The following is an 18,093-nucleotide window of genomic DNA, read 5'->3' on the forward strand; positions in this document are numbered from 1 at the left end:
TTAATCAAAGGCTAAGTTTTACCTTTTCTTCTGTGTGTCCTCTCCCCTCGGAAATGGTGCAGTGTCACACAGTCATCTGAATATGAAGACCAGATTTGGGGCAGCCAGGTCATAAGGCGACTAGATAATCTGTCAGGTAACTGGCCCCTTTGTAAGCTGAAAATAGAGTGAACGGTCATGAGAAACTTTCCTTCTGTTAAAGTAGTTATTTACTGCCTTTGAGCTTGCCATTTGTTCCTTATAAAATTAGCCTAATGGACAAAAAGAACCGTTTTTAAGGAAAGAAATACATGAGTAATAAGGCCTATTTAATTCTCTTAAGTACAGAGAGGTTATTGGGAATGGGATGGGATTTGTGTGGAAAGTTTTCTGAGGGTGTGCTCTCAGGGGTTTAGGAGAAGAAGGCATAGGTTTAAGTGATTGGCAGCTAAATGAGGGCCCTGCCAACCAAGTAAGGGGGAATATGAGGGCTCTGCCGGGGGGCAGGCATGGTTGTGGAATACAGTGGTAGATCTGCCAGGATGTGCGAGAGTGGAACCACAGTGTAACAGAATAGAGAGAGATTGAGGACTAATACCATATAAGATTAGCAGCAGAAGGTTAGTTTTTAGGGGGAGGGATTATTGGAACCATTTTAGATTTTTCTGAGCAAGGAGCAGGGCACTCACCACCTTGTGGTGTTTTATATTGTGCAATATTTGGCCCAGCCTAATGTGCCGAAAAGAGACAATGATTGCTACTTCTACATTAAACTTTTCTAAAATATATTGAATATGATCATCATGTCCTTTCTATAGCCATTTTAGACAAAGATAACAAGAAAAGCTCATATGTGGAGATCCCTGCCCCTCCCCCTTAAACAGTGGGGTAACCTGAATTAAAGTGAATCTTGAACTTAAAAGAGTAGCTTGTTAGCCAGGTTGATCTCCAGATGCTGTTTTTATTTACAGTGGGGATTTTCTTTGACCTCATGTGCATGGGGATAATTATACATTTGTATCTGCTTAATTAGTGGTGTTACCAAGAAGAAAGCAAAGTCCTTCTTCCCGGATGTATCAGATGATACCATATGTGTCTGGCTTACGTTTGCAAGAGCTTTAATTCTGCTCTGCCTGTCCACTTTCAGTTCTCACATCACTAAATTCTCTGAATAATGTGGTGAATAATGATGTTTGTCTTGCATGGCTTTTTGTGTAAATTCTATGCCTGTATGCTGTTTAAATATCACAAACAAGGAAACATTGCAAGAGGACCAGACTTTTTTTCAAAACAATGGAAAATGGATGGATTATCTAGAAAGACTAGATAAACAGGGAGGTGAAGAGTCATTGTAGTGTGACACAAGATGGTTCAGCCATATGTCAGCGACTGCATAAGTAGCTCATGGAATAAAAGAAAGAGGCAGGGCAGTGAGCTCAGGTAGATGTAGAGGAGCCAAATGAGGTAGTGGCTGTGAAAGTGCTTTGTGTTATACAAGTGTATAAAGAGCTGCTAGTAGGAAAAACTTCTGAGTTCTGCAAACTCATAATTGATTTTTGCTTTCTAGGGATGTGGTCGAGGTTCTTCTGAGGAATGATGCGCTGACCAACGTGGCTGATTCTAAAGGCTGTTACCCTCTGCACTTGGCAGCCTGGAAAGGAGATGCCCAGATAGTGCGGCTGCTTATCCACCAAGGGCCCTCACACACCAGAGTCAATGAACAGGTTGGGAGGAAAGGAAGCTTTCTTCCATTCAGCTATACCAAGACCTCGGCAACCCCATCACCATCTTGGTTCCATAGCTCAGATCTTAGGGAACCTGCTCTTCCATGCCTAGGAGTGGTTCCCCTCCTCCCAGCACCACTCCTCTTAGTGCATGAGAAAGATCTTACTCCATGAGTATGCATTTTATGTGCATTCAAATCATGCAGACATGGAATAATACTATAATAAAAATATAAATACTAATCTCGTGCAAAATTTGAAATAATGCAAATTATGCAAAATTTCAAGCTGGTGGGCTTAATTAATTGCAAACTGTGCTTATGCCATTGGCACTGCATTGCACCTTCAGCTGGTAGACAGAAGTCCTCCAGTGCATGTCGGCACCCTGTGAACAATGCTGTTGTTTTACACACATCAGAACTCTCAGAAGTGGAGAGACTCCAGCCAGTGCTGAAAGTGAGCTCCCAAAAATGGGAGTGGAAGTCAAGGGGGAGTCAGTGGAATGAAAATAATTTCCATGATGCCTTTTAATGTTAATTTAACAGTGACCATGCTTTGACAAAGCAGAGATAATTCTTAGAAAATAAGGCAGCATTTGAGTAAAAATACCTCACAGTAGCCAAAGACTTAGGTACTCCTCTTCATTTATTACTTTGGAAAAGTTATACTTGAATTATACATGCTCTAGACAAGCCTCTCAGTAATTACTCCTGTAGTTTGGATCTGAGGAGATGGGCTTTCTCCTATATGACAAGCCATTCTCCGGTCTTCCTTTCTGCTCAGAAATGAAGCAGATAACTTTCTTAGTTGCTTGAATGAAAGATGCTGCTTTTTCTCACTAAGTATAGGATTATTTTCCTAATGACTTTGCTGAGAGGAGATTGTTAAATTACCTGTGTAATTATATCAGGGTTATTCCTCAAAACATAGACCACTCTTGCAGAGTCCATCTGTCAGCAAGACCGTGGACCTTCTCAGTGAGCTGTTAAGAGCATGACTTTGATTCAGAGGAAGGCAGCTTCACTCTGAGGTGTGAGAAAATGAGAGCGGTTCTCTCAAATGTCCCAACTTAGAGATGGTGTGTGTATAGCTGTGGATCAGCTTCCCTCCCCTCTATTAGGCAGTATTTTTTGTATGGATAGGTGAGCAACAGACATTTAAGATCATCAATGAGGATGTTTGTTTTATAACATTAGGAATGAAAATGGTCTCTTTAGAATCTAAATGCAATTTACTCCTCCTGGCTAAAGTGACTTTAATTTATCTGGAGGAAATTTATAAGGAAGTTTGCCCGCCCCCCCCCCCAAAGATTTTATTTATTTATTTTTAGAGAGGGGAAGGGAGGGAGAAACGGAGGGAGAGAAACATCAGTGTGTGATTGCATCTCGTGTGCCCCCTCCTGGGGCCCTGGCCTACAACCCAGGCATGTGCCCTACACTGGGAATTGAACTGGTGACCCTTTAGTTTTCAGGCTGGCGCTCAATCAACTGAGCCACACCAGCCAGGGGAGGAAGTTTGCTCTTAGTAATACTCCTCAATGTTAAAATTAAACTAATTACCCATTAAAGTTCTTCCCATCTAAGAAATTTTCAGTAACCATTTCTAATCCTCTTTGCTCACTTTTGCCTTGGAACACAGCTGCTTGGATTATGGAGCCACTTGAGTATGCTAGCTTGCCCTGCTCACATCGCCTCCTGCCTGGAGTAGCCATCGATAGGTTGATAAGTGGGACACCAGCCCAATGCTTTGAGTACCTGGCAGGCAGGTCAGTGGGGCTGTGACAAGAGAGCTGCAATAGCTTGAAGAACCTAATGGATGTAGGTGGTAGTCCCAAGTACTAGTGATTTCTTTAATGTTTAATGACCATTACTGTGGTTTCATTTGGGTGCTTGGATAAGTGGGGTGATAAGTGCCAAGCCCTGGAGATTGTCTTCCTCATTAACTTCCTTTTGAGGCACCCAGAGGGCAGATCAGAGTTATTTGAGTGTTGGGTCTCCCTGGGGCTGTGCAATTGCTTTGATATATTTCATCCATTTTACCATCACATTTTCTTTTCCTCTCCTTTTTGTAGAATGCTCTTGAGATCAAAGAACTCAAAAAGTACGGCCCCTTTGACCCTTATATCAATGCCAAGGTGTGTACTTTGTTGTCAGGATTTCTCTGCATCATTTCTCCAAGCTGCGCTTTCTCTTTGGTCCTCTCTGGCTTCCACTTCTGCCCACTCAGGCTCCTCTCACCACCCTGACTGCTGTCTGCTTCAGTCCCTCCGCCTGTGGCTTGTCTGGGAATGGGAAAATGCAGCTGCAGTGGGTTTTGGTTTTGGTTTTGATTTTAAAATCCATACTAATTCTAAGGAGGTTGGGTGCTTTCCTGGAATGTCTGAAAAGCTTAGAAGTGGCAAAAATGGGGAGGAAAAATGGGACTATATTATGTGCATAACTTGCTATTATGATTTCTAAAATCATTTAAATTCAAAAAAGAAATGCAATTAAAAGATGTCAAAACAAATCGGCTTACTTTAAAAAGTAAGAAGCACAGAAAAAAATGATGTTTCACTTCCTGGATTAAAAAAGTTTAACCTGCTTTCTTTGTTTCTATTGAAGTGGAATCTGGTTTTCAGGAACCATTGTAGGGGGAGGTGTAGAAGTGTAGGAGAAGGGGCGTGGAGACCTCGGATCCGATGCTTGTGCCTCTCCTCCTCATTTCTGTTTGTGTATTTCTGCCTGGGACTTTAAAGCCTGGATTGCTTCTCCCCAGCCAGTAGCTTCTCTCTCTGCCTGGTCATTCTTGGCCATTGGAAGGGCTCTGAAACAGGACATGAAGTCCCAGAGCCAAGCAGGGCACTTGTGTTGGTTTCTTCCCTGTCAGGCCAATAGCTGTGATGACCAGACCAGCTGTCCTCACTACCCCGTGGTCTTGGCCTTTACCACAACTGGTGGTGCAGTATGTGGGTTGGGTGGTGGTGGTAGCCTCTTTCCTCAGCGCTCTCATCTGCTGTTTTTGATCTGAGTTTTCATTCCCAAGAGGTTTGCTTTTTGGTAACATTACGATGGTGCTTAGTTGAGTCATTGCATTGCTTACATTAGCTGCCTTTTTTTACTTGCTCCGAATACACAGCTCAGGGAAGGAAACATAAGGTGCTCCTGCAGATATGCTGTGTTTTTCTTTGACAAATAATGATTTAGCAAATAAAGTTTCTACAGGCTACACTCAGGCAGCCTCTGTGGAGGATTTTCTTCAGCGATTGGGCTTTCATGGTGGAGAAGCAGTTTGAGCTGGGATAGTGGAACACATTAGCTTTTGTTTTGGCACACCCTTAAAATTCTGCTTTCTGATCTTCAAAATAGGAAGATCCTGTATCTTAGTTTTCTTCTTCTTCTTTTTTTTTTTAAGTGGTATGGTAGAGTGGAGAACTCATAGGTCACCCATCTTTCAAGTCAGACCTGAATTTGAATACTGTGCTACCTCTTACTTGGTTTTGTTGACTTGAACAAGTTACTTACTTTCTCTGAGCCTGTTTCCTCTTCTGTAAAATGGGGTATACGATGTACTTTGCTGGATTGTTTTGGAGTTTTAAGTAAGTGAGCAACAGAAAGTAAAGATATCTGGTAACCAGTAATATTTTGATCCTAATTTAATTTTAATAAATTAATTATTTATTTTTATGGTATTTTTTTTCCGTTACCATTTGTCCCCCTACTACCTCCACCCACGAGATCCTAATTAAATTTAATTTACTTTTTCTTTTTTAAGATCCTAATTTTAAAAGGAAAGGGTATTTTGGAATTTGTTCTTTGTTGCTAGTAGGTGAAGCTTAATGAAACATTTCTCAGTTAGTCTCTTCAAAGTTTTGTTTGGGGGAAGCACCTTGAAGTGATTGTTCTCCCATTCCGTGGTTAGTTTAGTTAACTTATAAAGCTCTGATTAAAGAGTAAGGCTTTGGTTCTTGAAAGCATATTTTCCTATCCCTTGATTTTGCACACATAAAAGAAAATGGTCTAAGTGGAATAAAAACATACTTCTCTAGAAATATTGCCCTTTGCCTCCCCCTTTCTTCACCCCCAGGCAACTGAGGCAAAGGCATCAAAGGACAAAGCAGTTTTGGTTGTGTTAAGAACACCAACTCTTCTTAGACTGATTTGACTCTGGCACCCCTAGGTTTTATCCTGACACCATGGGTTTTAATTGACCTCGCATGTGTCTAGGAATTGTTTTGCTCTAGGACTTTTGCTGCTAAGTCATGTCAGGCACCCGTGGAAATGAAGTCTTAGATGCCTTTCTGGGAAGTGGAGGTAGTTTCATGAGCTTTTGTCTTCCTCCTCGACACAAGGAGTCTTTCCTTTTTCACAAGCAGCATAAATCAGTCCAAGTGTAAGTCATCCTTAGCTAAGATGGAACCATTGAAATTGTTTTCCCTTTTACAATAATTTTAACTTAGTCTGAGTGTCATAAGATGAACAACAGTCAAATTAGTTTTAGGGTAGATCTAGTTTTCTGTACACTTAAAAATAATTTAATCTTAGAGTTTGAAAAAATAATTTAATCTTAGAGTTTGAAGAGACCTCGAAGTTATCTACACTAGTTGTTTCCACATGCTATTCAGCTTGTCTGGTTGCGTTGGAATCACCAAGTTTTATAAAACTTCTTATTTTGAAAAAAATTCCAACTTACAAAAATTGTAAGAATAATGTAGTGAACTGCATTATGCTCTTCTCCTAGATTAACCAGTTGTTAACATTTTGTCACATTAGCATGAGAGCCCTCTGTCCTCTTTCCTTCCCCCTCAGTATATGTCACTGTTATTGTGGTTAATGATAAACTATTTGAAATTACATCATGGACATCAGGACCTTTAGCCCCCAAAACTTAAAAGTCTGTATCTTCTAAGAACAAGGACATTCACTTGTATAACACAGTACAATGATCAAATTCAGAAAGTTTATCATTGGTATAATACTGTCATTCAATATAGAATCCATGTTCAAATTTCACTAGTTGTCCTCAATAATGTCTTTAGAGTAATTTTTTTTCCCCCTGGTTCAGGATCCAACCCAGGATCACGCATAACCTGGAACAGTTCCTCAGCCTTTCTCAGTCTTTCATGACATTGACATTTTTGTACAGTATAGCCCTGTTTTGTTGACTTTCCATCAGTTTGAATTTGTTGATATTTCCTCAATTCAGGTTATACATTTTGGGCAGAGATGCCACAGGAGAAACACTGTATCCTTCCTTTTTAGTGTAGCACATCACAAGGCACATGATGGCAGTTTGTGTCACTTTTGATGATGATGGATGATTGCTTGCTTGAGTTGGTAAACGTTTTATTTTTTAATTTATTTTATTTTATTATTTTTTATTATAGCTGCCCATGATATCCTTGAGGATGTCCTCCCCTCCCCTTCCCTCCCCTCCCTTCCCCTTCCTCCCTTCTCCTTTGTTTTTTCTTTTGTAAGCTTTATCATCATAGTTTTCCTGGACTCTACCTTAGCAAGCCTGGGGTGGGACTTAGTATCACTTACTTTTAAGTTCGCATGTAATTCCAAAATGAGGCCACTTTGAGAACTGCTGATCCAAGCTAACTTTTCGCCCGGAGTAGGAATCTTTTTCTCTCACCAAAAGTTGGGCCATCTACCTGTTATTTTATTTGTGTGTTTGTTTCTCCTAGTAACAAACAGAATTACTGCTTGGCAGCCTCTTTTGGGATTCCACTGATTTTTGGTTTCTTATGCTTGCTTGACATCTGTCTTCCTAGACCTTCCATCTGTTGATCAGAGTTCTGCCTTCCAGAACGTTACAGAGTAAGTCTAACTCTTCTTCCACCTGATGGACTGCTGTTAGCATGCTTCTTCTGTATCTTCTAAATCTTGGTAGACCTGGTTTGTCCTTTTGTTCCAATTTTGGTATATTTTTGAGCCAATACTGTTGTTACTACAGAGAGCTGTAGCCCAGGTGTCCCTAACTTAGATACCTGTCAGCCGTGGACGAGAGTGCAGCTGGGCCGTCATCTCAGCCTTGGGAGCTGATGGTTTTGAATAGTTCCAAGAAGCAAAAGGCTGTGAAAGCGTTTCTGTATAGTTTTCTACTGCTTATACGGTGTGTGCATGTCTGTATAAACACATAAATATAATGGATTTACACATTGAATGGGGTCTCCAGATATAAAGGGTATGAAAGATCTTTTTATCTTAGAAATACGGACCATAGCAAGGAAAAATGAAAGTGGTTGCAAGGTGGTCAGGAATGGAGAGTTTGTGCAAAGGCTTTGGGGAAAATTTGAATATTTCATTTCAGTCCCTTTCCTCAGTCCAGATTCATAGTAATATGATTCTAGGGACCCTTGAGGTGTTGTGAGCACCTGCACTGCAATTTGGAAGGTATGGAGGAGAAGGATTCCAGGTGGTTAGAAGCTTGTGTCTCTCCCTTTCTTGTGGGTCCATGAATCAACATTTAATGACATCCTGCCTTGTTGGTTGTCAGGCTCAATGGGGAAACAGTTGTAATAGCTCATTGCCATGGTCTGTATTTAATAGTCGAGAGGAGGTCACCATAGATATAAACTCAAAATTATCATAGTTAATAGACCATGTCTGGCAAGACTGAAACATAAGTAAGATGCTTCCAGCACTGTGAATATTAGCATAACATTCTGAAGAGATGTGGTTAGGCCTTTTTAAAAAGATTTTGTGAGTAAGTTTATTAAGTGGGGGACAGTGAAACCAGGAAGGGCTTAGGGCAGAAGAAGCAACAGGAAAGCCTCGGTGGTGCTCTACTTTGGCTCCCTAGAAACATTATAGGAAAGGAGGAGCCAACATGGAGCTGCTGTTAGTTCACAGGGAAATGAAGGTCACAGTGACAGAAGTGAGCCAAGGAGGGGCTGCTGTCAGCTCACTGAACGGTCAGAGAAAAGGAGGCCCTGTAGACAGGGGCAGGGGTGAACTGGGTCGAGCTGCCACTGCCTGCTGCTCCCCCAGTGCAAGTCTGTGAGGACCCTTAGAGTTTAGGAGATGCATGTCTGAGGGGGAAGGAAGACGCAGATGTGTTCCTTAGAGAGCCCCCCTAATTAGGCCATTTTTAACAGGTGGGAAATTTGCCTGGCAGTCAACTTTGTGGTAGCTGTCCTAGCTCTGGCAAAAACAAAGAAATAGGGAAGACTTGTTTGCTTCTGGGTAGTTTAGAGTTTTACTGTTGTTCAACCCTTGTGGCATATTTTTTACAAAATCAAGGACAGATTATTCTGGATGTCGGGAGACAACTTGGATGTAAAAGAGACAACAGTATCTGCTTCAGAGTAATTAAGGTTTTCTGTACTAGAGTTTTAGTAAGAGTAAGGTGGCTTTCTTGGCCATTGCTGTCACGCCAATCTTGATATCTAAAACCCTGCTAATCTTCTTAGACTTCTTTGGGCTGCTTTTGACCCCAGGATTACTCCACAGGAACCTGCTCTGAGTTTTGTTGATGTAGCTATCTTGTCATCCTGAAAAAGGGAAGAGACAGCTCTTCTGGCTCAGGGAACTCATGCCATAGCCTCATAGTGTTTAGGCGTTCCAAATGGGTGTCCTAAATGGTGGGTTTGGCTCAGGGAAACCCACGGATTTGCTTCCTGCCCAGTATTTTGCCTTCCCTCCAGACTTTCAGGTTGCCGTGAAATTGCCCCTCCGGAGGCTGTTGCTAACTATCTGTGTCTGTGGCCAGTGAAGGCTGTGTGCACCTCTCAGCTGCTGCTGCTCTCCTGAGCCACGTCTGAGCTCAGTGCTGTGTCCTCTGTTAATCTGTGTGCATTTATCTTGCATGTGGCTCCTACTTACAACCTGTTTTGTCCTTACTTCATTTTTAAAATTTTCTTTGCTATCATTCTGGCCTTTTGGGGCCTCACTCCCAGCAGCTCTGGATCTTTCTGGTACACTCAGTGTAACCGGAAAAAATGATGCAGTCAAATGCCAGCTTAAAGCAGATGGGATCACGTGCATGTTACTTCTGACGTCATTAATTGAATTAAAGCAGTTGTGAAAACACTTAATTTTTACCTTTTGACTGCTGAAAGGTGCATAATATTGACTTGATGGACAGCTGTCTCCATAAACTTTGTTTCCCTACAGAAGCCTCCCTGGTGAATATAGGAATCTTAAAATCTTGTGGGGAAATTATTTTCATTAGTGCTTCTAAAAAAGAAAGGGGCATGGAAATCACTTTATTCTTGCTATAATTGTAAATTGTCAGTAGTAGTAAAAGAAAGAGCATCATTGGAATACTTTGCTTCTGATGGTCGAAAAAGCACAAACTTCTATTTTATCCCATGTTCTACTTTAGTTTGAACAAACTTGGCATTCCAGGACCATTGGGTTGTCAATTTGAATTGATGGCAATGTTACAATTTTGAATATTTTGCACCTTTCACACAAAACATTGCAGTGTCTGATTGAAACTTTCTCACATAAGAAACGCTTTCCTATGCTATGGATTCCGCATGCTTTGACTGGTGCAGGCTTCTGGAGTAGGTGTCGGCTAGCATTGGGGTCTCCTGTTCCTCTGTGACTGGCCGCAAGGGCCTCCGTCCCCTGGAAAATTTGGCTGTGGGCAGATATCTTGAGAGTGATTTTTGGTGCTCTGTTACTTTCATTGTTGGCTGATAGATTTGCATGCAAGAAGCTAAGCAGATGACAAACCCTTCAAAAAAGCTTGTGTGTGAGGCAATGGTTGGTCAACAAATCCAGAATCAGAGCCACGGGGTCAACTAAGTATAAATTGTAAAACCAGTTGAAGTTTAAAATGAATCAATGGCAGTGATATTATTGGCAGTCGTCTGTACCAGGGCTTACCAAGGCCTGCCACATCCCCTAGTTCGCTCTCTGGGCCACCTGGAGTCACCTCCTTCACAGCAGAGGAGACTGCAAATGCTTGGTGACTGCTCCCCGTCTTGCAGTAACCGGAGCAAGAAGCAGCTGGTCAGAGCAGTTGGACTTTTTCCCAGGGGAATATGTCTGGATTCTGACTGACTTCTATTAGTCCCCAAGTATTGCTGCTATTTTTCTCATTTAAATTTCAGTGGTTTTATATGTGATTGTCCCAGTCATATGCCAGTCTGCCAGTCACCTTTCTAATGTGATCTGCTTGTTAACTCTTTAGAACAACGACAACGAGACGGCCCTGCATTGTGCAGCACAGTATGGCCACACGGAGGTGGTGAAAGTCCTCTTAGAGGAGCTAACAGATCCCACGATGCGCAACAACAAATTTGAGACACCTCTGGACCTGGCCGCACTCTACGGGAGATTGGAGGTGGTGAAGATGCTCCTCAACGCGCACCCCAACCTCTTGAGCTGCAACACTAAGAAGCACACCCCTCTGCACCTGGCAGCCAGGAATGGCCACAGAGCCGTGGTTCAAGTGCTCCTGGAGGCTGGCATGGACAGCAACTACCAGGTAGCAGGCCGGTAGACCTCCCAGGCCAAGGGACTTAGTCATTTTGGAAAGGCACAAGTACCATGCTGTTGGGCTGCCTTACTGAGCACGTTTCCATCACATGTCAGATGCTTATATTTGTTGACTCATTTTACTGTGAAGCTTTAGAGAAAAACAAACTCCACAATTGAGTCTCTTGGTTTTTGTTTCTTTTCAGGGGTAATATATAGTCATTATACCCTGAAAAGATGTGATTTTGGACAAGCTCTTGAAATGAGAAAAATTTCATTATCTTCCTATCCATGTGTTCGAAGTGCCACCGTTTAGCATCTCCAGAGTCCCATCGACCTGATTTTGCCGAAAGGAGATTTAGCATTTCTCTTGGTTGTTTGCCTTCTCTGTTCAGATGAATGACCATTCCTTAGGCTTCACATTGACCAAACCACACTTGAAGTGAACGTGTGTTTCTCCCCTTGTACTTTTCTTCTTATTATTCCTTCCACCCAGGAAGGTAGAGTTTTGAGGCGTTTTACCCTTGGGTGGCTCTGAGAGTAACTGCTTTTGGTCATGTGTGGCCTGCTGGTGGCTCACCAGATGCCCTGGATGTGCAGTCCCTGGTTGTGGTTTTGGAATTCAGACACGAAAAATGGGAAAGATAATGACGGAGGACTTTGTGTGGCGTATTTTATTTTCCTGTCCCTTCTGGTCTTTGTCCCATTTGTCGTGTGTGGCCACACCAGACCTCGGTCACTGTTCTGATGACATCCTGCTCTGCGCTCTCGTTTGCTTTCCAGACGGAGAAGGGCAGTGCTTTGCATGAGGCTGCTTTGTTTGGCAAGACCGATGTGGTGCAAATCCTGCTGGCTGCAGGTGAGAGGTTGGCAGCGCTCTTGTCTACACAGCATGCAGGGTTGGGATTGTCTCCCCTAGTCTCCCCGGAGAGGTATTTTTGCTAGCTGCATTTGAACCCAATGTATATATGTCTCCACTGATTGATTCCAAGGGTGCAAATTGTTCATGAGTAGCCGGATTAAGTGGCTTTGGATGAAAAATGTTGGGCGTGCTGCTAGGAGCATTAGGTATCCTGGAATTGGACCCTCTTGAGGCTGACTTGAAAATGCTCACTCCGCCCGCCCACCTGATTGCCTTTCTAGGAATTGATGTCAACATAAAAGACAACCGTGGACTGACTGCCCTAGACACTGTCCGGGAACTGCCCTCTCAGAAGAGCCAGCAGATAGCAGCACTTATCGAAGGTATCAGTCTACCTCCCTGCTGGGGGAACAGAGGGCACCCTGGCCAGACCAAGGCATTTGTGTTTGGTGCAGCTTTTTTTCCCCCCCTTATAGATCACATGACTGGGAAAAGAAGTGCAAAAGAGGGAGATAAAACTCCCACACCCCAGCCACCTGTCATCTGCAATGCAGACTCCATATCCCAGAAGTCTCAGGGTAAGACGGCTCTTCTCTAAAGGGGCTCTCAGCTTGAAGAGTTGAACATTCTCTGCCAGAATAGAAAATCTTAATTTAAGTAACAATTTCAGGGAGTTAGGAGTACTTAAGCTCATATTTGAATTAATTTTTTTCCAGTGACTATACAGAGCTTTAGTGGACACAGCTTCAGCCTTTGACAGCTGGCTTCTTCTTTTCTTCTTTATCTTATTCTCTATTTTCACAGTTGACTGTATGGGATTTGGGATGTGTAGTGGGTAGGATAATCTCTGAATGAATTCAAGTCTCAACGAAACCTTTTTCTAACACACTGGTTTCTTGAACATAGTCAGCTCTTAAGCATAGTAAATGTTTAGTAAGTGTTGTGTGGTTGGTAGATGTGTCCATGCAGGTGTGGGTGCTGTTTATATCATTTGGCCAGTAAATGTGGTCTGGGTGCCAGTGTGGGCAGTGCAGCCTCCTTTGCCGCCAGGACCCATCTTTTCACAATTACCGAGCAGCCTTTTTTGGGTCCTAAGTATGATGAATGAGAAAGACAAAATACTGACACCTTCCGCAGACACAAATTGTAATAAAGAAGGCTAGAGGAATAGAACAGAGCTGGACACGGAACAGGGAAAGGGATTTCTCAGAGCTAAAGGGTGCTCAGCCTGTCCTCACTGTGGAGTCCTTGGCTTTCTTTCCTCCCATCACACTTTTTTTCTGACTTCACAATCTACTGGTAATGGGATTGGTAGTTCACTGAGATCTTACCTTTGGGATTTCACAGGTATAACTTTGACTTTTTGCAAGCGACCCAGAGACCCCTGGTCTCTAACGGTTGGTCACAGGTTTGGGGCCCAGGTCCACTGCGGTTCAGAGTTACCTAGTGAGTGAGCCTGGCAGGTGCACGTGCCGCCACCTCAGAAAGGCTTGCTATCCTCCTCAAACACATAGGGGTTCTTAATAAGAATTTAAAGAGTTACCTAAGTTTTTTTAGTTATACTTTGCTGCCTTTTATGGTTTAAGTTTATGTTATCATGATATTGGGGTATTTGGGCATTTTGAGGGTCTTGGGAGGTACCCCTCATAGATGTCAAGGGCTTTCCATACTGAATTAGAGAAAAGTCTGTTCACTTCTCAGGGTATAAGAGCAGCTGAAGCACTATTTTCCTGTTCATGAAGCAGAAGCAGTCATTCATTTTTCTCTGGGTTAGTGTTTGTCTGGGTTACTGAGCAGGTTTTGGGTTGTCGCAGAAGCTGGGAATCTGAGTTGTGCTCTTTCATTGACTCTCTTGCCCTCTAACCTCCTTTTCAGGTGACGTGGAGAAAGCGGTGACTGAATTGATCGTCGATTTTGACACAAACACTGAAGAGGAGGGCCCCTATGAGGCGCTGTACAATGCCGCCTCCTGCCAGTCCTTGGACAGCATGGCCAGCGGGCGATCCTCAGACCGGGACTCCGTCAGCAGGGAGGCCGAGGCCACAGTGGTGAAAGCTGCTGGAGTGAGGCCTGTATGTGGCGCGGGGCCCTCAGCCACCTGGAGCTTCTGTTGTCCTCCAGGCATCTGGGAGTGCTGGGGAGAGGGTGTGAGTCCTCACACCAGCTCACACGTCAGAGGCCTGTACCCCATTCCCCCATCCTGGGGCTCTGCCACGCCTCCATCTTACTTAGTATGCTCTTACTCTACACAGGTTATATTGAGGGAGAATTTTGGTGGTTCCGATTTCAATGTAATCCTTTTGCATCTTTTTATTACTCTTTGGCCTTAGAGCAAATTAAGGCATTTTAATTCTTTTTAGCCTTGAGCTGTCTCTGTGTTTGGGGTCTTTGCTATATAGCTTATTTTCTTTCTGGAAAGCAGTTTTGATGGTGGAAAAGCTCACTGAAATAAGTTCCTGTCCACCCCTGAGTACATGCTCACCTTCCATTTGCCCTCAAAGAATTATCCATTTGGACTTGGACAGATTTCTGTGTTCAGCAGGGTTGCGGCAAGGTTTAATTAGACATCACACGGCTTAGCATGGGGTATTTCTGTTTTTCCCAGTTGTAACCCCTCCGGCCATTGAAATAGTAGGATGAGGACAGCTCTGAATTTTTCCTTCTCAAGACCCGCCTTCCTGTCTTACTGCTTCTTTGTCTGCTGTTTGCTTCTACCTCTGGCCTCGTACATTATTCTCCTTCTTATTCCATTTTATTCCTGGGGTTTTAAGGTAGAACCTAAGCCTGACCCAGCAGTCCTGCGACCTACTCCCTGCATTGCCAGACACAGTAATTTGAGGTTTTGAGCCCTGGGTTTTTACAAAACTGGCCATTACTCTAACAGGATCCCAGTGCTAATCCCACCTTGAGGCATATTTTCAAGTGTATATTATTTCTTCCTGCTGGAGAGGCTGGCTTTTCTCTTGTGGTCTGCATCTGGCTTATTACCTTTTCGACGATCCTTTGGCTGCTAGGTGATGCTTGGGCTTCTCTGGTATGCCCTGAGAGTGACCTGATATTTCTCGGTGTTCTTTTGTGTTAGGCTCCTCACCCTGCCCTGGAACAGACCCCGCATTTCAGTATGGATTTTGGAAAGGCCGGCCAGTCTGCAGGAGCCCACAGAGAGGGTGTGATCAGGGACTGGTAAAACCTGTGCGTGGTGAAGGCCGATGCCTGTGTTGAGCACCACCAGCATAGTAGCTGTATAGACAAAGCTAGGGGGTTATTTTTGTTTGTTTGTTTCACTTTTTCACTGTGAGGTACAAATAAATTAATCCACCTGTGGAGGGAGGCTTTGCTTTAAGTAGTACTTACAGATGATGCCCATTAGAGGGAGCTGGAGGCTTTGCAAGAAGAGCACAGGGTTCTTGAAGGAAGCCTTGAATAACCAAGTTCCTGTGGGGCTTGGCCACCGATTTATAGTCTCTTTGTTCCATCCCCCTCTTGAAATCCAGCCTCCTATAGCCCTTTTAAATAGACACTAATGCATTTAGGGTGCATGCTTTGCCATTTTCATTTGAGTCTGTTATGGCTGTGGCACCTTCCTGTCCTTTAGTAATTAACTGTGGCTATAGGACTGTTCTGCATCTCATAAACAGAATGGCAGGTGTGTATAAATCAGCTCTGTACTTCCAGGCCCCAGGCCAAAGCTTCGACATTAGGTGATCATGCTTCTCTTTCCTGCCAGTGTCCCTGGTGATCACTTCTCCACAAGAGGCTTTCATACTGTTCTTTCTAGGCTCCTTTAGGATGCGAAGCCTAGGACAGGTCCTTTGCTGTTGTATTTCATTTTACTTTTCTCAGCTCTTTGCGTTCCAAGGCTGGGTAACTAATGTAGATGATTATGGGTCTGCTGCTTTTGTATCCCTCCCTTACAAGGTGGGACCTTGGGAGCAAAGAAAGGTGAGGAAGTGGGACTTAGTGGAAATCTCATCTAAATTGCTTTGTTTGGCTTTGAAGTTGTTGCCATTGGGTATCCATCTGTATCCAGGGTCTATGGGAATGACCAATTTACCAAGATATAATACCAAGCAGTGAAGCAGGTTTTGATAGAGATCACAGATGCCAATTGCTGACTAATCCTGACAGATCCTGATATACGAGAACCATCTTTCCCTGCAGATTTTTCTGAGGCTCTCACATAGTTCAACATTCTCCTCTGCCCTGATGTAAATGTTCCTGTTCTCACAGTGAACTCACCTGCCAGCCAGTGGATGCACCTGCACCCGACTCCTCTTTCAGGTTCCCACTGCCTTCCCTGTAGGAACATTGATTTTCAAGCTCTGGAATAGAAACAATGTTGAAAGTACTACTGATACAATGGCAAACCCCTCTTTAGCTTTCTTTCACCAAAGACCATTCTGTATATTCCTCAAATTGTTTGCCTATGATCTCACTAATCCCCTCTTCAGTGAGTGTCTTGCTCCAGGGCAAACTAGGTCCACAAACAGCTGCCTCTTTTTGCAAATAAAGTTTTATTGGAACACAGCCATGTTCACTCGTTTACTATTCATATTTTCTATGGCTGCATTTGTACCACAGTGGCAAGTTGACTGCAAAGCCTAAAATATTTCCTTTATGGCCCTTTGAAAAAAAGCTTGCCAACCTTTCTCTGGGACAGAAAACTGACAAATATTATTTTTAAAAATAGACAAAGATGGAATAGGGTTTTCAAATGCTAATGATACATAATAGAAGTCGTTGAAGGAGGTGGCTGAGTATCAAAGACCCATCTGAACTTTTGCTGATAAATGGGGATGGTATCAGAGTGAGAGCAGGAATGGATATTTTTTTTCCTGGATTACTTTCCTCTTTTCTTCCTTAATGACTTTGGTTTGTTAGAACTCTGACAAGTTGATTCTCTTGACTTGCTGTTTCCTTTTAGAGTGGACTGGAAGTCCAGCCACAGATTTAATTACATAGAGTTTTATGTATCAGTATTATGAAGGACATGTTCTCACAGGGCAGTTCTGTGTTTTCAGTGCTGATTTTTCTCACTATGGTTAACGATAGGAAATAGGTATTTATATTCTCTGCTATAAACTTCAAAAAGCAAAGAGCATGCTAATCGAAGTATGTTTGTGCACCGGGTTCTCTATCTGTGCAGTTATCTGTACAGAGTTAATCTTGAGTTTGGTCTTGTGGGGAAGTGCTTCACATTATTCTTTTTCATTTCAAGGGCTAAGATAAGAGTAAACCTACCCTGGGTGGTGTATCTGAATGGGTTGACTGCTGGCCTGTGAACCAAAAGGTTGCCTGTTCGGTTCCCAGTCAGGACACATGCCTGGGTTGTGGGCCAGGTTCCTGACTGGGGATGTGTGAAGGGCAACATGTTTCTCTCACACATCAGTGTTTCTCTCCCTCTCTTTCTACCTCCGTTCCCCTCTCTCTAAAAAAAAAACAAAAATCTTAAAAAAAAAAAAAAAAAAAGTAAACCAGAAAGATACTTGAAAAAAGAGCTAGATAAATGCTTCTTTTTCTCTTCTACAGAGGGAGCGTCCACCGCCTCCAGCAAAACCCCCACCGGATGATGAAGAGGAAGACCACATAGATAAAAAGCATTTTCCACTGACAGCTTCTGAGGTAGAGGGTTAAGGGTTTATTCTCATCTCTGAAATATGATTATTGGAAAGTGCATCAGTGTGTGTTTGAAGAAGACTTTGCTTTCTCATTTCTTATCACCTCTTTGGATTACTGAATTTATCTTGTGTAATTAGTAATCTGGAACAAGACCTTTCAAACTCACTCAAGAGTACTAAGCAAAGAATTTTGGTGGCACTCTCTAATAGACAGGCCAGTCATTACTCCACCTTGCCTTGAGCAAAGCAAAGCATGTATGTTTTCTCCTGCTCCAGTGGGCTAACCTGGCTTACTTTTTGTTTTTGTATCTGCGTTGTCTTTTGATATAAAATCTAGAGTATCATCTGGTCATTGTTCCCTGGACTATGTCATATTGGTTGGCTTTAGTGGCTTGTCCCAAACACCTTATTTCTGCTTTTGCATTTTGTCTCCTCACTTCACATGAAGAGTCTGCACCAGGACCAATGAGGAGAATGTGCAGAATGTGACAGGACTC

At 43.0% G+C, this 18,093-nt stretch overlaps 1 protein-coding gene across 5 annotated transcripts in view; it reads left to right on the forward strand.

The window, feature by feature from the left end:
- Positions 1–18,093, forward strand: part of ANKS1A (ankyrin repeat and sterile alpha motif domain containing 1A) — a 199,772-nt gene that overhangs the window by 84,725 nt on the left and 96,954 nt on the right. For 4 of the 5 annotated variants that reach the window (XR_008528761.1, XM_054569245.1, XM_054569247.1 and 1 more), the window contains exons 3-10: positions 1,547–1,703; positions 3,775–3,837; positions 10,830–11,126; positions 11,900–11,975; positions 12,260–12,361; positions 12,455–12,556; positions 13,854–14,050; positions 17,508–17,600. Coding sequence is in view for 4 of the 5 variants with exons in the window: in XM_054569245.1 (XP_054425220.1) it covers positions 1,547–1,703; positions 3,775–3,837; positions 10,830–11,126; positions 11,900–11,975; positions 12,260–12,361; positions 12,455–12,556; positions 13,854–14,050; positions 17,508–17,600 (1,087 nt within the window). In the remaining variant the exon portion in view is untranslated. The remainder of the gene's footprint in view (positions 1–1,546; positions 1,704–3,774; positions 3,838–10,829; positions 11,127–11,899; positions 11,976–12,259; positions 12,362–12,454; positions 12,557–13,853; positions 14,051–17,507; positions 17,601–18,093) is intronic. The other variant, XM_054569249.1, reaches the window with a different exon arrangement.

The sequence above is a fragment of the Pteronotus mesoamericanus genome, unplaced genomic scaffold (genome assembly GCF_021234165.1).
Source record: "Pteronotus mesoamericanus isolate MK-2021 breed Mesoamerican mustached bat unplaced genomic scaffold, CSHL_Meso_final contig_20, whole genome shotgun sequence".
Lineage (NCBI taxonomy): Eukaryota > Metazoa > Chordata > Mammalia > Chiroptera > Mormoopidae > Pteronotus > Pteronotus mesoamericanus.